The sequence below is a fragment of the Zonotrichia albicollis genome, chromosome 1, assembly GCF_047830755.1.
Source record: "Zonotrichia albicollis isolate bZonAlb1 chromosome 1, bZonAlb1.hap1, whole genome shotgun sequence".
Classification (NCBI taxonomy): Eukaryota; Metazoa; Chordata; class Aves; order Passeriformes; family Passerellidae; genus Zonotrichia; species Zonotrichia albicollis.
The window spans coordinates 16486994-16507376 of NC_133819.1; the positions used below are offsets into that span (position 1 = coordinate 16486994).

General features: G+C 43.5%; 1 protein-coding gene and 1 long non-coding RNA gene across 2 annotated transcripts in view; one reads left to right on the forward strand and one right to left on the reverse strand.

Annotated features, from left to right (window-relative positions):
- Positions 1-20075, forward strand: part of LOC141728132 (uncharacterized) — a 46848-nt gene extending 26773 nt beyond the window's left edge. Inside the window, exons 5-7 of the long non-coding RNA XR_012578845.1 lie at positions 382-498; positions 1465-1548; positions 1922-20075. This is a non-coding gene — a long non-coding RNA (uncharacterized LOC141728132). The remainder of the gene's footprint in view (positions 1-381; positions 499-1464; positions 1549-1921) is intronic.
- On the reverse strand, positions 1217-16233 carry LOC141728128 (phthioceranic/hydroxyphthioceranic acid synthase-like). The gene is made up of 6 exons (XM_074534529.1): positions 16054-16233; positions 15193-15346; positions 14077-14237; positions 11108-11311; positions 10823-11004; positions 1217-6967 (listed from the first exon to the last, which is right to left on the reverse strand). The coding sequence occupies exons 1-6, from the start codon at positions 16166-16168 to the stop codon at positions 1412-1414; spliced, it is 6372 nt and encodes a 2123-aa protein (XP_074390630.1). The 5' UTR covers positions 16169-16233; the 3' UTR covers positions 1217-1411.
- Positions 20076-20383: the final 308 nt, after the last annotated feature.

The window sequence follows — 20383 nt, forward strand, 5'->3', positions numbered from 1 at the left end:
GATATTTTTTCATTAAATCCACTCTATGATTAGTAAACACAACCAAAACAAGCATAAGCATCTCCCCCGTATAGAACTAATACTTTGCAATTAATCTAGCGTACCACTCTTGCTGTTTCATTTCTCTTTGGAATCCCAGGGATACTAACAGGGAGTTTCTAGGACAATGATATTTGAGTATAATTCGGTGAGTAGCTGTGGAAGTACCTTTCTTAGATACCATTTATGGAGAAGGGTTAATGCTAAATTTGTATTACACAGTAGGATTTAATACTACTAGCATATCCTGTAGGAAAAGATTAATTTAAAATGCTGATTCCTGTTTAATCAAAGGCACTTATAACTACTTCTGTGTAATGCAAAGTACTGTCTTCACTGTAGATTTACCTAGAATGATTTGTCCTGGCCTGAAGAGACTAACAGAAGAGGATCCCTGTTCAAAGGAGTAGATAAGACTGTCATCTCTTCATGAATTTCAGGTGGTATATGAATTCACAGGTAATGACAGCGTGCAATATAGCAAACTATATTCTGTGTTTGACTTCAAGACAAAGCATTTGCTCTTATGTTCACAATAGAAGATGTCTTCTTACAAGTATGAAAATTATTTACTATAGTAAGACTTAAAACTGAATACAATGCTCTGGTTTTTAATCAAATATATTATAAAGTATACTGCAATTTCTAGAATTGGATCCCTATTATATAAATATCATTATATTTTCCATCTGTGGGCTCTCCTTTCAAAAGCATGAGGTAGGTCTCAGTAAGAAAATAAGAGCACATATTTGGATTAGGAAAATTTAAACTAGGGGAGTGAATGAAGGACAAAAACAATAAAATAAGAAGAAATTACACTTAAGCTTATGTATTTTAAACTCTTCTACTACTCCTGTTTATTTCAGTTTTCATAAAATGGTTAATGCAATTTAAAATCCAGTTGATTTACTGTATGCTTAGCACATGGTACATTTTTATTATTTTTGAAAACATAAGGAAAAAATCAAGTTTCTTTTTGATAAGAAACCTTAAAATTCACAACATTTAAAGGACTTTCAAAAAAATGCTGATATTTATAAACATTGCATAAACAAATTACTTGATAAGTGTTTCGTTTTCATAACATTAAAAAAAAAGAAAACTATATAAAGAATACAACATTGCCAAAATAATCTTAGGCTGCTTTAAATGCATATTCATAATGTAGAGGTGCAAACATTAACAAGCCAAACAACTGACTGAAATTATTACAGCTAGCAGAATAATGGCAGAAAAACTTGGGGTGGGTTTTTCTGAGTCAGTCCAGATGAGTACATTCAGCATCACCAAACATTCTGCAATTACACATTCTGATATGCTGCAAAGGGCCTGAGTATTGTCAGAGTTACACAATTCCTGACTGGGGAGATTCTTATAGCCAGCTCCCATTTTCTGCACTTTCAATCACAGCATTCTTCTTTCCAGCTGTTCCATCTGCATCGCTTGTTTCTTCGAACACCGCCACTAAACTTGACAGAGTTGTGTGAGGATCAAGCAGTTTCACAACGGGTATGTCCACCTTTCTCTCCCGAAAGACACGGTTCTGAATTGTCATGGCTAACATAGAGTCCATGCCCAAAGATGAAAGTGGCGTATTCATGGTTAGTTCATCTGCATTCACTCCTGTGAGGTCACTCATCAGTGAGGTGATGTAGTCCTCAGATTTGAGAAAGGCGGTCTCGGGGACTTCAGCTTCCTCAGACGTTTCCATCTTGTTCATGTAATCTTCTGACATAAGTGTTATGAAGCGACTTTTGAGAGAAATAATCTGACGAAAAACATGATGATACAAAGTGTGAAAGTTCAATTTGGCAACAGATTGCTGTGGGTTGTTTATAAGTAAGGTCTTCCTGAGATAGTCATGAATTTCATGCACTTGCAGAATGTCTACGCCCTTGGATTCCAGAATGCTCTGAATGAGGTCTTGGTTGAGCAGAATGCCGAGGTTCAAAGCACCCCAGTTAATGGCCTGGCCTGAGAGCCCACAGTTCCTCCTGTAGAGGCAGAAGAGATCCAGGAAAGAGTTTGCAGCTGCATAGTTTGTCTGGGTGGCATTGCCCAGAAAGGAAGCAACAGAGGAGTAGCACACAAAGTAGTCAAGCTCCTGGTCTCTGGTAGCCCAGTGAAGATTTAGGGTCCCTGCTACTTTTGGGCTCAGCACTTTGTGGAAGTCAGCCAGCTTCAGCACTTCAAGGTGGCCGTCGTGTATAGCAACAGCACTTTGGAACACCCCTTTGATGGGGCTCCCCACAAAGGTGGTGGCAATGGACTGGAAAGCTTTCTCAACATCGCTGCTCAAAGTCACATCACACTGCACAGACACTACTTTGCTCCCTTTGTACTGCTGCTGCAAAGCCCTTAACTCTTCTTGCTTCTCACTGCTGGGAATTCTTCTGGACAGAATTGCAATACACCCTCCCCCGTTCTCAGCTATGAATTTCACTGTTTCAAAGCCAAGTCCAGTGAGCCCCCCAACTACTACATAAACAGCATTCTGCTTGAACAGCTGCTTCTGGGGCTCGTACAATGGGATATCTGAAAGCACACTGATGTCTTTCTGCCTTCTCAGGACAGCAAGGGGGACAGAAGTGCAGGTGAAATAGGACATCACAGAATTTAGCCCTTCAAAATTCTCAGTCTGCTGAAAAACAGAACCTGAGAGATTTCTAAACCGTTTCATATTCATGGAACTGATCCAGGCATGTACGGTCTTCTGCACTTCCTTTAGAGGTGCTTTCTGGAAAAGGCGGGCAACGGCAAGGATATGAAAGCTGACGTTTTCATGATCAATTTCACTGACATTCTGGATGCATTCTGACTGTTGCCTGCCACACACGATCACCACATCTTTAAGAAAGGACATGTGGGCCAGGTCCTCCTGAGACAGTCTGTTGACTGGAGGAAGAATAACAAGGGCACTGCACAGGTTGATATATTGCAACATGTTAGGAGTGGGCTTTGCAAGGACTGTTCTCCAACCCATCTCTTCTGCTGCTGCAGAAAGAACATGGCACAGAACTGAGGATGGCTCTGTAGTAATAATACCCAATGTTCTGCCATGTTTTCCTTTGGGTAACCTCTGAGTGAAGATCTCCCATGCAATGATGAAGTATGACACACAAGGGACATTCTGGAGGAATGGGAATTTCCTTGCATGGAAACAAACTGTTCCTGGAATCTGAACTCTGGATGATGCAGCAGTGGGATAACATGAAACCACGTGATCTCCCACTTTCACTTTTTTCACATCACTGCCTGTTGCAGTGACTGTGCCACTGAAATCAAGAGCTAGAAGCCTGTGTTTGTCCCCTGCCTGGGAGTTCCAATACAGTGTATTACCAAAGTTACAGCTAGAAACACTAATGGGAAAATAATCTTCTGAGTGCAAGCAAATTTTATCCACTTGAATTTCAACACTCTGTTTGTCAAGCTGAGTTGCAGTGCTGCTGGATAATTCCCCAGACAAGTCTTTTGCTGTGTATGGATCAGAAGTGTACAAAGTGAATGATTGTGATTTCTGGAGTGATCTTACAGGTTGGATGTAATCTGCATCTACAAAAGGTGTGCGTCTGATTTCGGACACATAAATTCTTCCCTGGCTGATGCAGACTTCCGGATAGTCCCCACCTTTGTACTTGATAAGAACATCTGCTAACACTGAGATGTCCAGGGAAGTGGAGGAGCTGAGGTCAATCAACTGAAATGTGATTTCTGGAAATTCAACAATACAGGCTCTGGTCATGCCATACAATGCAAACCCACAGCTAATGTGGTCCACATATCTCTCTGTTGTTCTGTAGGTGATCACTCTGACGGAGCAGCGAGACCTCTTCTCTCTTAGGGCCACCACTACCTGGCGATAGGCTTCGCAGCACTTTGCCAACTGATCTACTGCTTTCCTCGGGGAATCTTCATTCAGCTTTTGGATTCCCCACAGGAAGAGAATTTCATCATAATCCTTAACCTCTGCTCTCATTTTGTTCTGTGCATCGCCTTCCACGAGGCAATCCCAGCCTTCATACATAACATATGTCGAAGCAGGATGCAAGTGTTTTTTGAGCTGCTCAGCTATCCCAAATTTGTCTGCAAACACAAGGACTCTGGGCTTAAACCCCAGATGTCCAATTGTCTGTGAAAGGGAGACTTCTTTCCATTTGTTTTGAAACAGAAACTCATTGTCTCTGGAAGACGATTCCTTCATGAAAGTGATGGCAACGCGCTTGAGCTCGGCCAAAACAGAGCCGTGTTTGTCCACAAAGCACCCGCAGACCTCAAGGCAGCTCCCAGTGGATTTGCTCATTCTCATGTATATCATCATTTCCTCCTGCAGCGGGCGGAGCACCACCAGGCTGCCTATCCCTGAAGGAAAGCCTGCTCTGGAGTGGAGCGTCCTTGAGGTCAGGACAGCGGTCATCTGCAGAAAGCAGTCGAGCAGCACTGGGTGGATACAGTAGCTGTACATGTCTCTGGCGGTCTCCTCATTCACCTTTATGCTTGTTATAGCTTCCTTTAGCTCCTGGCAATAATGCACATCACTGAGCTGCCTGAATATGGAGCCATACTGAAAGCCAACCTGAGACAGTGCTTCATAAAGCTCCTCTCTGCTAATCACTGACTTGCATCTTTGATAGATGGCTTGCAAGGAGATGCTGCTTTCTTCCACCACACCTTCAAGCCCCTTGGCCACTTGGCCAGCAGCATAAACTGCGTTGGAGGAAGAGAGAACCTCAAAGGTTGTCATGGCTTTTTGTGGGCTCAGCTTGATACTCAGCACTTGGGAATTCTGTGTAAGAACACACGGTGCAGAAAAACTGATACTCAGCTGGCAAGTGCTCAGAGGCACTTTGGGTTCTGAGCTGCTCATCACAGAGGCCAGACCAAGCTCCACGTAGAAAGCACCAGGGACTAAGGCCACCCCATTGTTCTTGTGCTCATATAAGTACGGTGTCGTTTCCTGGGACACCAGGCAGCCAAACTCCAAGTTGTCACTGTTTATGCCGTAAATCAAAGAATGACTGGCGCTGACACCGCTTCGGCTTGCATGTTGAGGGATATCCAGGCTCATGAGTTTTTGGCGATCAAATTGATATCGTGGAATGGCCACAGGAACACTTTGATACCCATTATAAAAGTGCTGCCAGTTGGGATTAAATCCCAGTTCAAAGAGATTTCCTACCAGGGTGAGGAGCGTCTGATATTCTGCATCTGTTTGCAAAGAGGACAAGACCTTTGTGCCTTTCCCTAGCGTTTCTTTTATGCTTCGCTGCAGTGCTCGGTGAGGACTTATTTCTACAAACACCACGTTTTCCCTGCCTCTGGCTGCAGTTTGGATGGCTCGTGTGAAAGCAACAGGCTCACGAGTATGCTGTGCCCAGAATTTGCCCTGAGAAAAGTCATCTTCAGATGCAGCCATGCCAGTCAGTGTTGAAATCACTTCCATTTCCCCCTTCTGCTTTTCCAAAGGCTCTATCTGCTCCTCCAGCTCCCCGAGTATCATATCCATGCTGGGGCTGTGGTAGGCAGCTGGAACATTTAAAACATGAAGAAAGATGTTTCTCTGTCTGAAAGCTTCAGCTAACTCTCTCTGGACAGCTTCCACAGCCTCTACACTCCCAGACAAGGTGCAGGAAATGGGGCTGTTGAAAGCAGCAATGCACACCTTTCCTGAGTAGGCATGCAGGCGTTCAGCAATCTCTTCAACGGGGATGTTTCCAACCACCAGCATTCTGCCACTGGGAGTCTTTGCCTGCAGCCTGCTCCGGTGATAAATCACTTTGACAGCATCTGCCAGGGACAGGTACCCAGCAATGTGTGCAGCAGCAACTTCCCCCACCGAGTGGCCAACAACAGCAACAGGCTTAATACCCCAGTGCTTCAGGAGGGAAGCTACAGCAACCTGCAGGGCAAACAGCAAGGGCTGACAAAGCTCTGGATTCAACAAGTCCTTTGGGCTATGATTTCTTGCTGGCAGGAGGCTGATGGCAGCATGCTGCTGAAAAAGGTCTTCTATTTCCTTACACTTGTCTCTGAACACCGGCTCTGAGCTCAGCAGTGCCTCACTGAACTCCTTCAGCGTGACGCCGTTGCCGCAGAACACAAACACCAGCTGTGGTTCCGCTTTGGATATGGCAGGTTCCATGCTGGCTGCCAGCCTCAGCTCTTGCTGCAAGTGTTGGAGGGAATTTGTGACAAATGCTTTTCGGTACCTGTAGCTGGCGTGGCTTCTTCTGCAGGCAGAGGTATAGGCCAGGCTTGGGAGAGTTACAGAGTTCCTTGCGCTCAGCTGCTCAGCTGTGTCGGCCATTGTCATCTGAAGGGACTTAGGGGATGCTGCTGACAGCAGAACTAATTCCAGGGGCTTCTTAAAGGCAGGAAGAGGCTCTGGCTGCTTCACCTGCCTGACTACAACATGAGCATTGGTTCCTCCAAATCCAAAGCAGTTGACACCAGCTACTCTTCCATACTCACTGGATTCTTCCCAGGGCTCTACAGCTGTGGCAACAGCAAGGTTTAATTTCTCCGTATCAATGCTGCTCATCTCCTTTGAGTAATGCAAGGATGGAACAATCTTCCCATGATGCATCATCAGGAGCACTTTGATTAACCCGGCTGCTCCAGCAGCTGATTCAGTGTGTCCAATATTTCCTTTCACTGAACCGATTTTCAGAATGGAAACTCGGGAAGACCTCTTTTTGCTAATGACATTACCAAGGCTCTCAGCTTCTGTAGGATCTCCAGCAGCAGTTCCTGTGCCATGGGCTTCAATGTACTGCACAACTGAGGGATCAACACGACTTCCATAAATGCTATGCAGTAACTTCTCTTGCTCTATTTGAGACGGTCTTGTGATTGGAGTTATAGACTTGCCGTTCTGATTGACTGCACTGATGTTTATCACACCCCAGATTTTGCTGTAATCTTCCTTTGCCTGTTCCAGGAAAAAGTGTAGTTTTCTTTAATAATACTAGTAGTCTGTGGTTAAAGGTGTTACCATGAACCTTACAAGCCTGGTGCAAGCCCATGCCTTATCCTCCATGTAGGGGGTGAGGTAACATGGCAGCACATAGTCTGAGAGAGATCAAGAAAGATTTTGGGTTTGGGATATTTGCTAAGGAAATCTGAGGCATCTGTTATTTTCTCCTCCATACTTCCAGTTCAAAGAAGCAATATTGAACAAAAAATACTGAAAACAACAATAGTTGAAAGGATCCGTATAGAAAGAAACAGACCGACTGAGTCTACTAAGACATGTCTCTGCAGCAGGTGTCACCACCAAGATTTTGGGGTTTTTGGCAATGATATGTCCTTTGCAGAGCCTGGCATGCTGGCATCAGATGGGGCTCACCTCTCTGAGTAACGAAGGAGAGTCTTAGCATGGGAACAAGCAAGACTCCTTGGAGAGCTTTAAACTAGTTATGATGGGGGAGGGCAGTAATATCAGGTTTGTCCCTAACAAACTGGGTAATAGTATGAAAAAGTTAGAGGGTACTTCTGAGGCCCCTCTGGAGGTGACTCTGAGATGTACCAGCCACACTGGAGTGCACCAGCAGTCTTACAGAGACAAGCAAGGGGCTCCTGAGATAATAGAAGCCAACAGGGAAATATCAGAGAAACACCTTAGTACCAAAAGAAGGCTTACGAGGGATTACATTGATCAAGCATCTACAATCATAGACACAACCACTAAACAGGGCTATGGGACATCCCTTCACACACCCACTGGAATATTGTTACCATAAAATACTTCTATTAAATGCTGTACCCCCATGCACAGAGTATGGTGAACAAACAGGAGGAACAAGAGATCTGTGTGCAGCCATTGGGCTTTGATCCCATTGCAATTATGAACATGGTGGGAGAGCTCCCATGACTGCAGTGTTGTCATGAAGGGCCACAGGCTGTTTAGCAGAGACAGACCAGGAAAGTGCAGTGGTGGAGTTGCACTCGATGTGAAGCAACACTTGGAGTGTGCCGAGCTCTGCCCTGGTGAGGATAAAAGGGCAGGCTAGGAAGGGTGACACCATTGTGGGTGTTTGCCACAGGCCGCCCGATCAGAAGGAGGGAGTGGATGAGGCCTTCTGCAGGCAGCTGGAAGCAGCCCCACAGTCACAGGCCCTGGTTCTTGGGGGGCTTTAACTGCCCTGACATCTTCTGGAGAAGCAAAACAGCAAAGCACAAGCAGTGCAGGAGGTTCCTGGAAAGCATTGATGACAATTTCTGTCCCAGGTAGTGAAGGATCCCACAAGGAATGCTGGGCTGCCTGACCTTAGACTAACAAACAGGGAAGGCCTTGCTGGACATGCAGCACTTGGGGCAGCTTTGGCTGCAGAGACCACGAGACTGTAGAGTTCAGTATTGAAGGAAGAGGTAGCAGGACAGAGAGACAGATTTCAAACTCCAGGACTCCAGGAGAGCTAACTTTAACATCTTTAGGGATCTTGGAAGAATTCCATGGGAGAAGACCCTGAAGGGAAGAGGGGTCCAAGAGAGTTGGTCGACATTCTAGGCTCACTTCCTACACGTTCAAAGACAGTGCATCCCAATAAGAGAGAAAGCAGGTAAAGCAGGCAACAAACCTCTGTGAATGAATAAAGAAGTCCTATCATTACTCAGATGTAAGCCAGAAATACATAGGAGATGGAAGGAGGATCAGGCCACTCAGAGTGAATGCAGAGAGGTTGTCAGAGTAAGCAGAAATGAGACTAGAAAGGCCAAGGCACATCTGGAATGAAATCTGGCCAAAGATTTTCAGGATAACAAAAAGAGCTTTTTCAAATCCATCACAACAAAAGGAAAATTAAGGATTAATTTTAACACTAAAGGACTCCTGGATCCATTAGCAAATGGAGGGGGGAGCCTGGTAACAGGGGACTTAGAGAAGGCTGTGTTATTGAATGCCTTCTTTGCACCTATCTTTACTGACAAGACCAGCCTCAGGGATTTCTGACCCAGGAGACCAGATTAAAGGAATGCTGAAAGGAAGACTTTCCCTTGCCCAAGTAGGATTGGGTCAGAGAACCCCTAAATGAACTTGACATCCACAAGTCCAGGGACTCTGACAGGATGCATCCATGAGGTCTGAGAGAGCAGGAGGACAACATAGCAAGGCTGCTCACAATTATCTTTGAAAGGCAATCATAAGACATGCCTGAGGACTGGGAGAACCAATCTTCAAAATTGGCAAGAGGGACCCCAATCTTCAAAAATGGCAAGAAGAAGGACCAGTGAACTACCAATCAGTCAGCCTCTCCTCAATTCCTGGAAAAGTGATGGACCACCTCATTCTGGAGGCCATCTCTGTCCACAAGGAAGATAAGGTGATCAGGAGTGGTCATGGATTCCTTGGAGGTAAATCATGTTTGATCAACGTGATTGATTTCTGTGAAGAAACCACCACCTGGATGACTGAGGGGAGAGCAGTGGATATTGTCTACTTCAACTTTATCGAGGCTTTTGTCTCTCACAGTGTCCTCAGGAAGTGTGAACTGCATGAGTGGACAGAGACGTGGATTGAGAACAGACTGAATGGCAGGTCCCAGAGGGTGATAATCAGTGGCACAGGGTCCAGTTGGAGACCTGTCACTAGTGGTATCCCCTGGGCCCATATTGTTTCGTTTATTCATCAAGGCTTGGATGAAGAGGCAGAGCCTCCTCAGCATGTTCACTGTCAACACAAAGCTGGCAGGAGTGGCCCATACCCCAGAGGGCTGGGCAACCCTTCAGAGGGACCTCAACCTGCTGGAAGGATGAACAGAGAAGAACTGTCTGAAATTCAACAAGGGCAAGTGCAGGGTCCTGTACCAGGGGAGGAATAACCCTCTGCACCAGGACAGGTTGGGGGTCAACCTGCTGGAAAGCAGCTCTGTGGAGAAGGACCTGGGGATCCTGGAGGACAACAAGTTGTCCATGAGCCAGCAGTGGGGGTCCAAGGAGGCTGATGGGATCCTGGGCTGTATTAGAAAAATCATTGCCAACAGCCGAGGGAGGTGATCCTGCCCCTCTACTCAGCCCTGGTGAGCCCAAAACAGGAATGCTGTGTCCAGTTCTGTGTTCCTCAGTACAAGAAAGACATGGAGCTAATAGAGTGGGTCCAGAGGAGAGCTATGAAGATGATGAAGGAGCTGGAGCACCTCTCTTATGAGGAAAGGCTGAGGGAGCTGGGCCTGTTCAGCCTTGAGAAGAGAGGACTGGGAAGGGGCCTCATCAGTGTCTGTAAGTATCTTAAGTAGAGGTGTCAAGAAGGTGGAACCAGGCCCTTGGTGGTGCCAAGTAACAGGACAAGAGGCAATGGGCTGAAACTGAAGCACAGGAAGTTCCATCTGAAAATGAGGAAGAAATTCTTCACTGTTCAAGTGACCAAGCAAAAGAACAGGTTGCTCAGAGAGGGATTGGATTCTCCCTCACTGGAGACAGAATGTGTCAAGAATCATCAGGACACAATACTGTACAACTTGATCTAAGACGACCCAGCTTGAGCAAGGAGTTTGGACCAGAAAATTCACTGTGGCCCCTTCCAACCTGAGTGATTCTGTGCTAATCTCATGCTTTTTCTGTAGAGAAGAGAACAAAACAACCCAACAAAGACGAGAACAACCAGAATATTATGCTAACTTTTAAATTCCTTCCCCGATGTTAAGGAAAGTTAATAAATTCAAAATAAATGCTTGAATATTCTTAAACTTAGTTTGGAAAAACTTCTCTGGAATAGTCATTATTAGAGCTGAAGACACAAAATTCAGACAAGCAACCAGTCTTACTTCAGGCTGCTTCACAAAAATCTTACCTTTTTCAGTGGTTTGAGGAAAACAACACCACAGCCTTCTCCCCTTCCATAGCCATCTGCTTTTTTGGAGAAGGGTTTGCTTATGCCCTCTGGAGAGATCATTTTGGCTTTAGTGAGAGATACAAAGGTGCGGGGGTGAATGATGCAGTTCACCCCACCACAGATTGCTGCCTCACAGTCTCCTGGAGTCAAACAGAAACATATTCATGTTGAGATGGCCCTGGTGATAGACAGAAATTGTAGGAATTCTGATTTCATTGTGCAGCACCTCTTCAGTCCCATTACCTGATTTAATGGCTCGCAAGGCATAGTGCAGAGCAAAAAGAAAAGATGAACATGCAGTGTCGACAGTCAGAGACGGTCCAGTAAGATTAAACATGAAAGAGACCCTGTTGGCAGCAATGCTCATTGCTGTTCCAGTACCATCATAATGATTTATTTCATTCACAGCTCTGCTGGCCATGATTTCATAGTCTCGATTCATGAGACCTGGAAAACATCAGATACATGGCAAGTTAACTCAAGACAACAATAGGCATGTACAGCTCAAAACCTGGTGTTGTGATTCTGTTTTCAGTGTTTAGATGAAACCATATGGCATCAGGGCTCCTGTCATGAAGCTTTGCTCCAACACAAGTCAAAGGGAGAAGTCACAGCAATTTCCCCTGGACCCAACCTACACACACATACCTAACACTGGAAATTTCTACCTGTCCAAGAAATGACAGGAAATTCCTACCTGACCAGGAAATGCCCTTTCTGATGGCTCAGCTCACTGTATCATGCAGCTAAGATCTCTGGAGTCTGCTTCGACATCTGTATCCCGCTTTGAGACTGAGATACACTTTTGAGACTCAGATTGTTTTACTTTAATTATGACAAGATTTATCAACAAGTTACAAAGACGGTAGTTCAGACATAAATGTACAAGACATTAGCTTCATTTCCTCACATGTACCAAGTTAAAGGTCACAGCACCAACTACATCCAATACTTTGTATTTATCTTTTTTTTCACACTTGCAACCAATAAGAAATAGTAAAGAAGAGCAGGGCCTGTGAGATCAGTTGTGTCCTCTTTCTGGGAATGCAATGTTTGAAGTATGGTGGATCCCCAAGTCCATAAGCATGTGTGGAAAGCACAGTAGCTCTATTCAGAGAGTAAGGAGTAGTGCCCTCAATGGAAGAAGAGCATCTCTCTGACTAAAGTAATCTAAAACATTTCCCCTATAGGTGCATCAAGCAAACTCCCCCAGAAAACTTCTTTTTAAAGAGACACAGATTACACCAGTAATAATGTGCTAATACTCTACTATTGTCCTTTAAATATCTTTCAAGAGCATCTGGTATCATCTTGTCTGCAACTTTTTGGGTAGTAACAAATGCACTTGGAACAAGTGCACCTTGGTACCATTCTAATGTCCACAGGAGGATTTCTGCTGCTTTAAAAGTATATTAATCCCCAGAACACCTCAACCAAAATTATCCTGGAAAACAGCATATTGGGGGGAAAGCATAGGCCTGTGTAGAAGCCCAGAAGATAAGGGGCTAATGTCTACGTGCCAAACACCAATCCAGATAGCCAGGGAGCCAACCAAGGCAATAACCAAGAATTTTGCAGCAATAAGCAAGAATTGTTAAAAAAAACACAATGAGATGGGACCATGAGGAGGTAGGGCAGCACTTCTCTGGGATAAACATCCTTGTTCTGCTCCACAGAGACACAATCACAGATTCACAGAATCATTTAGGTTGGAAAAGACCACTGAAATCAAGTCCACTGCATGGTGAAACACCACCATGTCGACAAGACCATGGTATTAAAAGACATATCCAGTCTTTTCTCAAACACTTCTAGGGACAGTGACTCCACCACCTTCCTGGGCAGCTGATTCCTGTATCAAATCACCCCTTTCTGCGAAGAATTTCTCCATAATGTCCACTCTAAACCTCCCCTGGCACAGCCTGAGGCCATATCCTCTCATCCTGTCTCCAGCTGCCTGTGAAAGAGGTTGATCCCCATATCACTACACCGTCCTTTCAAGCAGTTGTACAGAGCAATAAAATCACCCCTGAGCCTTCTCATCTCAGGCTATACACCCCCAGCTCCCTCAGCTGTTCCTCACAGGACTTGTGCTCCACACCCTTCCCCAGCTCTGATGCCTTTCTCTGGACTTACTCCAGCACCTCAATCTCCTTCCTGAATTGAGGGGCCCAGAAGTGGACACAGAACTCGACCATGTGGCCTCACCAGTGCCATACACAGTTGGAAGAATCACTGCCCTGCTCCTGTGGTGACACTATTGCTGACACAGGCCAGGATGCCACTGGCCTTCTTGGCCACCTGGGCACACACTGGCTCATGTTCAGCTGCTGACCACCAGCACCACCAGGTCCTTTTCTGCTGGGCACTTTCATACCACTCTACCCCCATCAACAAACAATGGGCAGCACCAGGACAGAAGCAGGAATGAAATATTGACCCAAGGTCAAGCTGGGGAGGATGAAGATCACCCAAGAACCAAGACCTACAAAAAGGTCTGAAAGAAGGAACTGGGCATAACTAATTTTCACAGAAAGAAAGAAACCGGTTTTCAGAGCAGGGAAACATATCTATAGAAAGGTAGCCCAAACAAATCTGGGGGGTCCTCCAAGACCCTGGACATCTCATTTGCCAGACCATCATTGGAACAAGGACCGGAAATCTCTTTTTTTTTTCCTCTCTTTCATTCTCTCTTTTCTTTCTCTCCCCCTTTCTTTAACTCATCTCCTCCTTTCCCCCTTTTCTTCCACCCTACACCATTATCCCCAACCCACTGCCATGCACTGATGTAGCAGGTCAGGGACCAACATTCCAATTTCCATGCCAAGTGTGTAATGCACTAAGAAAACATCTCCTGCAGAGAAAGAAATTACTCATCTTGGGTGTTCCCTTCCCCTTAAGGGTGGAACATCACAGCCTGGCTTGGGAGTATCTTTTCTAAGAAGGCTTGGGCTGCAGATGCAGTTTCCTGCTTCCCTTCAGTGCCTGAACATAGGAAGAAGAGCACCAAAAAGAGATACAGGAATTGTACCATGAACAACTAGAGTAGCCTGGTAATTCTTACCAAAAGTAACCACTAGTGCCATAGCACAGTAGCCTTAGATCTCCAGTCTAGATCCAGTGCTAGATACCATATTGAAAGGTTATGAAGGATTGCTCCAATCCTTGTGAGCTTCAAGCAGACTTTCTTTGAAGTGAAATTTTCATCTTACCAATAAAAACACCTGTTTTGGTGCCACTGATAGATTCCACAGGGACTCCTGCATCCTCCAGGGCTTTGTATGTGCACTCCATCAGTAATTTCTGTTGTGGATCCATGCGTTCTGCTTCCATATTATTAATCCCAAAGAGGTGGTTGTCAAATGAATTAAATCTGAAATACACCGACCAGAATAAAATATGACAGATGTATATAACATCCATTTGCTTGTAGACTCACCGTAAACAACTTTTGCAACGTCATGAAAAACTGAGCAGTAACTGGTGTTCAGGCCACAGTTCCCACTTATGAAATTCAGAAGAAAATGTTTATAAGCCAAAGATGCTTCATTTTATCAAGGCTTCTGCATTTCAGAGTTAAGAGCCCACTCCTACCCACTTCTATTCTCGTGATTATTGCACTACTACCAGCTGGACTCCTCAAACTATGAAATGTGCAGAATGAGATTCCCTCTGCAGTAATGTGGTCATAGCTTCAACAAGTTATAAACAAAATGAGAATCTCTCCTCACTGCAAAGAATCCCCCACAAAACCTGGTTTTCTAGGTTTGTTTTCTTGGGGTTTTTTCAGATTATTTTCAGCAAATACAGACCAATGCTCTAAATTTAAAACCAAAAAGTAGAGGATCAGCTCAGATCTGTTTTCAACAGATACCCATGCTTCTCTAAAAATACATTCATAAATACTTTGTGTGTATTTATATTTAAAAGCATCTTCAAAATAGGCCCATGCATACAAAAGACCAAGTCCAACTTTAATCTTGTATCCCAAGATCAGATTTATATGGCCTTCTATCATTTCTTCATTTCAGAGCAGGATTCAATATCTAACATGGGACTAAGCATTAAAGTAATTCTGGATTCTATGGTTCAACCCTGCCAAGTATAAATTTCTGGAGACAATAAGATTTCTTCTGTGCATGTCAACTTCTCCTTTGAATGAAGCTCTACACCCTGAGGATTTTAGGTGAATGTGGAATTCAAATAAAAGACACTTATTTTGACCTTACTGTAATTTACTATTTTTCCCCCTCTCACAGCCCCTGAGCAGCTGTGCCCATAGTCTAAGTACTACAAAAGTCAGTGGTGCAGCAGGGTAACAGACTCACTCATCCAGAAGAGCAGCTCGTGTTGTACATATTTTTCCTGGCTTGTTACCATCTGCATCATACCACTCCTTGGTATTAAACCTCTCGGGGGGGATTTCTACGGTGCAGTTTTTGCCTTCCACCAGGACTTTCCAGAAATTGTCAATTCCATCTCCTGTTGTACAAAGTTTTTAAAACAGATTAAATGATGTGCTCCCCCTCCCCATGCAGACTCAGAAATGCACAATCAAGGACCTCCCACCTGTAAATCTAGGCTGCTCAAGCAGGCTTGCCACAGAAAGAAGTGATCATTCTTTAGTGAGAGGAAAATGAAAAAGTATGACTGATCCCCTCACTGCTTGTCTAAAAGCAAAGGAACCCCACAAAATCCTTGACCACCTTCTCTCTGCCATCTCAGTGCATCTACTCCACCTACTGTAATAAAGCAAGAAGCTTTCTTTTAGGAAAACCCAATCTGTTCATATTACAGGCATGGCTGATAACAATGTCCAGCCCTTCATCTGCCCTGTTCCTATGGATTCTGCAGAGTTCTGTAACACTACACAATCACCCAGCCAGTGAACACACAGAAAGTTCAAATCATCCCAGACCTATCCAGCTCATTTTTATGAGTTTCATGTGCAGCTCAATGCCCTGCCCACAGCCAGCACTTCACCTTCTTTTGTCTGTCTGTCTGTCTGTCAGCAGACAAATTTAAACAAATCCATTTCCACCACAGCACCACCTTTCAAAAAGATCCCACAAGCAGCAAAGCAACAATCCAACTAAGGGACAAACCAACAACTGTTGGTTTCCTCCATTTCAACATTAATAAAACTCTCTGATTTCAAACAGCCTGCTTTGCTTTTACCCCAAAGTTACCTCCAGGAAAGTTGCATGCTATTCCAACAATAGCAACCTCATCTGCAGTCTCGATCTCCATCTCCGGGGCTGCACAAGACAGAAGCACTGTCAGTCCAGTCCTGCAATTATGCATTTACCATTGAAAAAATAATAGGTTAAAATGTGAACTTGCCACAAACACACAAACTTGTTCAAAACTTACTTAATCTGGAATGATCTACTGCTGGTTGTGACTACAAATAACAGTGCCCACAAGAGCTCTTACTACGTTATTCCTCTTGTCTCTACTTCCAGAGGGAATTCCCCACTTAATTCCCCAAACTCTCTCATGCACAAACACTTCCTTTTTACTGTTTAACCTCTGCTAACAAATGGTGAATCTTTTCAACAAATTAGATGGCAAAGACAAGAATTCTCTTTGGGGTCAAATTAAATACCCCAGGATAGAATTGACAGATGATTTCTTTTTCCTTGATTCTGAGAAAGGAACTTGTCAGGTGAGAATCAATTCAATTGACCTAATTAGAACTCACTAGGAAGCCCAGCTCCAATCCCTACAGTCCTCTTGGACTTCCTTCCACCCACAAAGAGGAGAAGACTCCTCTGGAAAGGTTTTGTGGGGGATTCTTAGCAGTGGGGAGAGCTTTCCATGCCAGGGATAGCACAGCAGGTTCCAAAGAGCTTTTCTCAGTCACGGACTGACAGTAGTGAAGCAGAGATGAGGCTGTTTCACAGCCCCACACATTACTCAGAGTTAATATTTCTTGGGGGTTTGCTTCGAAAGGTGAAATTAGGAATAACTGCTCAGATTCCTACTTTGAAAAATTTACTTCTTAGTTCCATTAGCTATGACAGAAGAAGTTAAAAAGCCACCTAGCAAAAATAAGTAGATGAGAATCTGCCTTTTTCTGAGTAAATTCTTTTTTACTAATAATGTAAATTCAAAATTGACACAAGCATTTTTTCCTTTCCATTGTTTCCAAATTGTCTATGAATTTTATGATTCTATGATTTCATATTTTAAGGTGACTGCTAAACTAAAGCAAATTACAATTAAATACTTAACAAATCCCAATTGAATACTTATATCACAAAGGTACTTTTAAGCATTTTTCCCAAGTTAGCATTTAAATAGCAAATAATGGAAAATTAAGGACCCTTCAAGCACAACATAGAACATATCTTTAGCATCTCTAGACCTATCCTGTGATCTGTGTAACTCTTACCTTATATCATCCCAGTGGGGTGAAGATATACGCTGAGTCTGTGGAAGTCATTTATGTAGGATTCTGTGTGGTTTCTTATTGAAATACACATCCTATGTCATGGGGAAAATGCAAATGTGATTAATCAGTGACCTGACTAAAGTTCAAAACCACTTCCTTGTAGCTGTAAATTTCTTGAAGTCAGCAAGGACAAGAGTATTTTTCATCATCTTCCAGTTAGCAAATAATAAACTGAAGTTATGTTTTAACAAACCATAGATTCATAGGATTGTTTGCATTGTAAGGGACCTTAAAGATGCCCTACATTCAGGCCCCCTGCCAAGGGCAGTGCATATTACACTGGAATAGGTTTCTCAACACACCACGCAGAGTGAGTTTTTTTACTTCCAGGGACGGAGTATCAACAAATTCTCTGGGCAACCTGTAAAGAATTTCTTCCTAATACTATTCTCTTTCAGTTTAAAGCCATTCCTCCTTATCCTATCACCACATGACCTTCTAAAAAGTCCCTCTCCATCTTTCTTATAGGAGCCTATAGGCACTGGCAGGCTGCTATATGATCTTCCTAGGGCCTTCTTTCTACAGGCTGAATGACCCCAGCTCTCTGAGTCTATCTTCATAGGTGAGGTGCTCCAACCCTCTGATCATCATGAAATAGCCCAGTAATTTTTTATGGTCTTAGGAATATGATTTAAAATACTGTGTCTTTAAAGTAACAATTCAATTTGATTTGCTCTTAATATCAATAAATATGAACAAGTGTTTAAACCTCCATCAATTTGTTTGAAGCATTGTGAAAAGAAACCTTCCCAGTTCTGCCTCAGAAGGCTTTAGAATTTTTACGATTTGGCTAAACTTTTCTGAGTTACTAATTAGTGAACTAAAGAATCTTAACAAAACACAAGCAAATGTTATATGAGAAATGATTGAATCCCCCTTCCTAAACCAGGAGGGAAAGCCATGGACTGCAAATAGAACATAAATAAAGTACAGAAAAGTCTTCCACCAGCCCTCAAGGCAATGTGCTGTTGAATTTCCTGTCATATGTCCTAAGAGAATATTTTAACTTTTCCTCACCACTTCTATTTTTGGTAATTCATGTGGTGACTGTAACACATTCTGCAATACACATGCTTTCCAGTTGTGGGTGCAGAATATGATGAGGGTAATTTGCTCACTAAAATTCAAAGGAAAAAAATCTACTTAGGATAATACAACTAAATTTGAAAGGGAAGTATTTTTTTAATGACGCTGATAATAAAGCCACAGTTTCTATTTGGTGTCAAGATTAAATTACAACAGTGTAATCTGTCTCCTGGAAAACAGAGCATAGTCTTTATGTAAAAATATGTTTGCATGAGAACCTTTTGAATGAAAATGTTTTGTATGTTAATTTTGTATCATAAAAGCTAATTTTCATAATGTATAGAATTACCAGCTGAGTAAGAATATTACCTATAAAACTCTTCTAACTATATGTGAGTGCCATCAAGAAGAAAACACACATCCTCAACAAATCCATTCCTATTTATTCCAGGGTGTAAAATTAATCAATTATACTACAAGAGCTGGGACCCCTCTTGAAACTCAGCTGATTGACTCACGTTAATACATGTATCTGTTGAGGATACCCCTCTATGGAATATAAAAATTATGCCTGCTGTAAAATTCCATAACTATTTCAAACCCTGTTGAACCAACACCTAAGAGATACAGTATTGTGATACCCCTCACACTCACTACCCATAAAAAAATCCACTGATTCCTAGGAATCATTAGTCAGTGCCCTTTTCATGGGGTAAGGGCACTGACTAATGAGAAATGCCTTAAAGGTTACAATTGAATCTACATTTTGAACTATTGGATACTATTTCTGTATGATTACTCATGTTATTTCTTCAGCTCTTTCTATCTTTTCTCTTATCTTCTTCTTATCCTTATTAATCAACGGCGTAGACACCCCATAAACTGAAGAAGGTAGCAGGAAAAGAATCATTTATTACACTGAGTCATGGAGTAGACGTCAGAGACTGAAAACGTTCATGCCTCAAACATTGTCTTTCTCATTATAGCAAAACTATACAAAGAAGCCATTGAAGCCCACCCCTCCCTAAAAACTGCCTGACTGGAACTATGGACTGAAAAACAGTGCTGAGATCAGACAAGGGGAAACCCATTCATCACTCATCTGAGACCCAGGGAGAAGTAAACAAGGAAAAAAAGTCAAACCCTGCAGCAGCACTGAGATTCTTCCCTGGCTGGGTTTGGGGTGGGGGAGATTACAGCCCACAGAAGCCAGTTTTACACAGATTCCCCCCTGAAACATGGGGAAAGGAGGTTTGGGGGTAATCTCTGGTCAGAGGCAGCAAACCATTCTCCCTTACACAAGCTGTGGAACCTCCAACCCCACTGGCCACATCCAAAGGATCTTCAAGTGAGAGGCAGCTGAGGGGGTGCCTTAATCCCTCAAAGACACCCCAAAGTGGTCCCCAGGGTAATGCACCAAATCCAGAGACTGCTGTAAGAGACAATGGCAAACCCTCCCCCCTCTCCCACCCCATCCCCCAGGGAGGCAGCTGGGTTTTCCTACCTAGCTTGAGGGTATATTAACCCATTGGATTCTATGCTTTTTGGGGCCACCTTCATCACCAAGACGACCAGCTGGAGAGGATCAATGGAACATTGTTGTGATCACAGATAGTGATATCTTCTTTATTCTGCCTCTGTCACTCTCTTTCTTACCCCCCTCTTTTCTATTTCTTTCTTTCTCTTTCTCTCTCACATTTACTATCAAATAAAACCCTTTACTACTGACTTTAGCATATGGTCTCATGTTGTGTATAGGTCAAACCTTACAAAGGGAAGGCCTTGTAAAATCACGGCTCAGGCGTGTTACTCTGGCTAAGCAGAAAAGGACTGTGGGAAAGTGACACAGCTGAATACAAGTAGAAACACAAGTTATGTACCCATTGCATGTTCACATCGTGGTGAATTGAATTATATTTGATATGATTAAAAACCATGTAGCTGATGACCTGCTAACTGCTCAAAAAGCCCTTGGAATAAAGGGCTCTCCTTTGCACCTGCCTGGGGACCCTGCATCACTACAGACCCTCACCTCA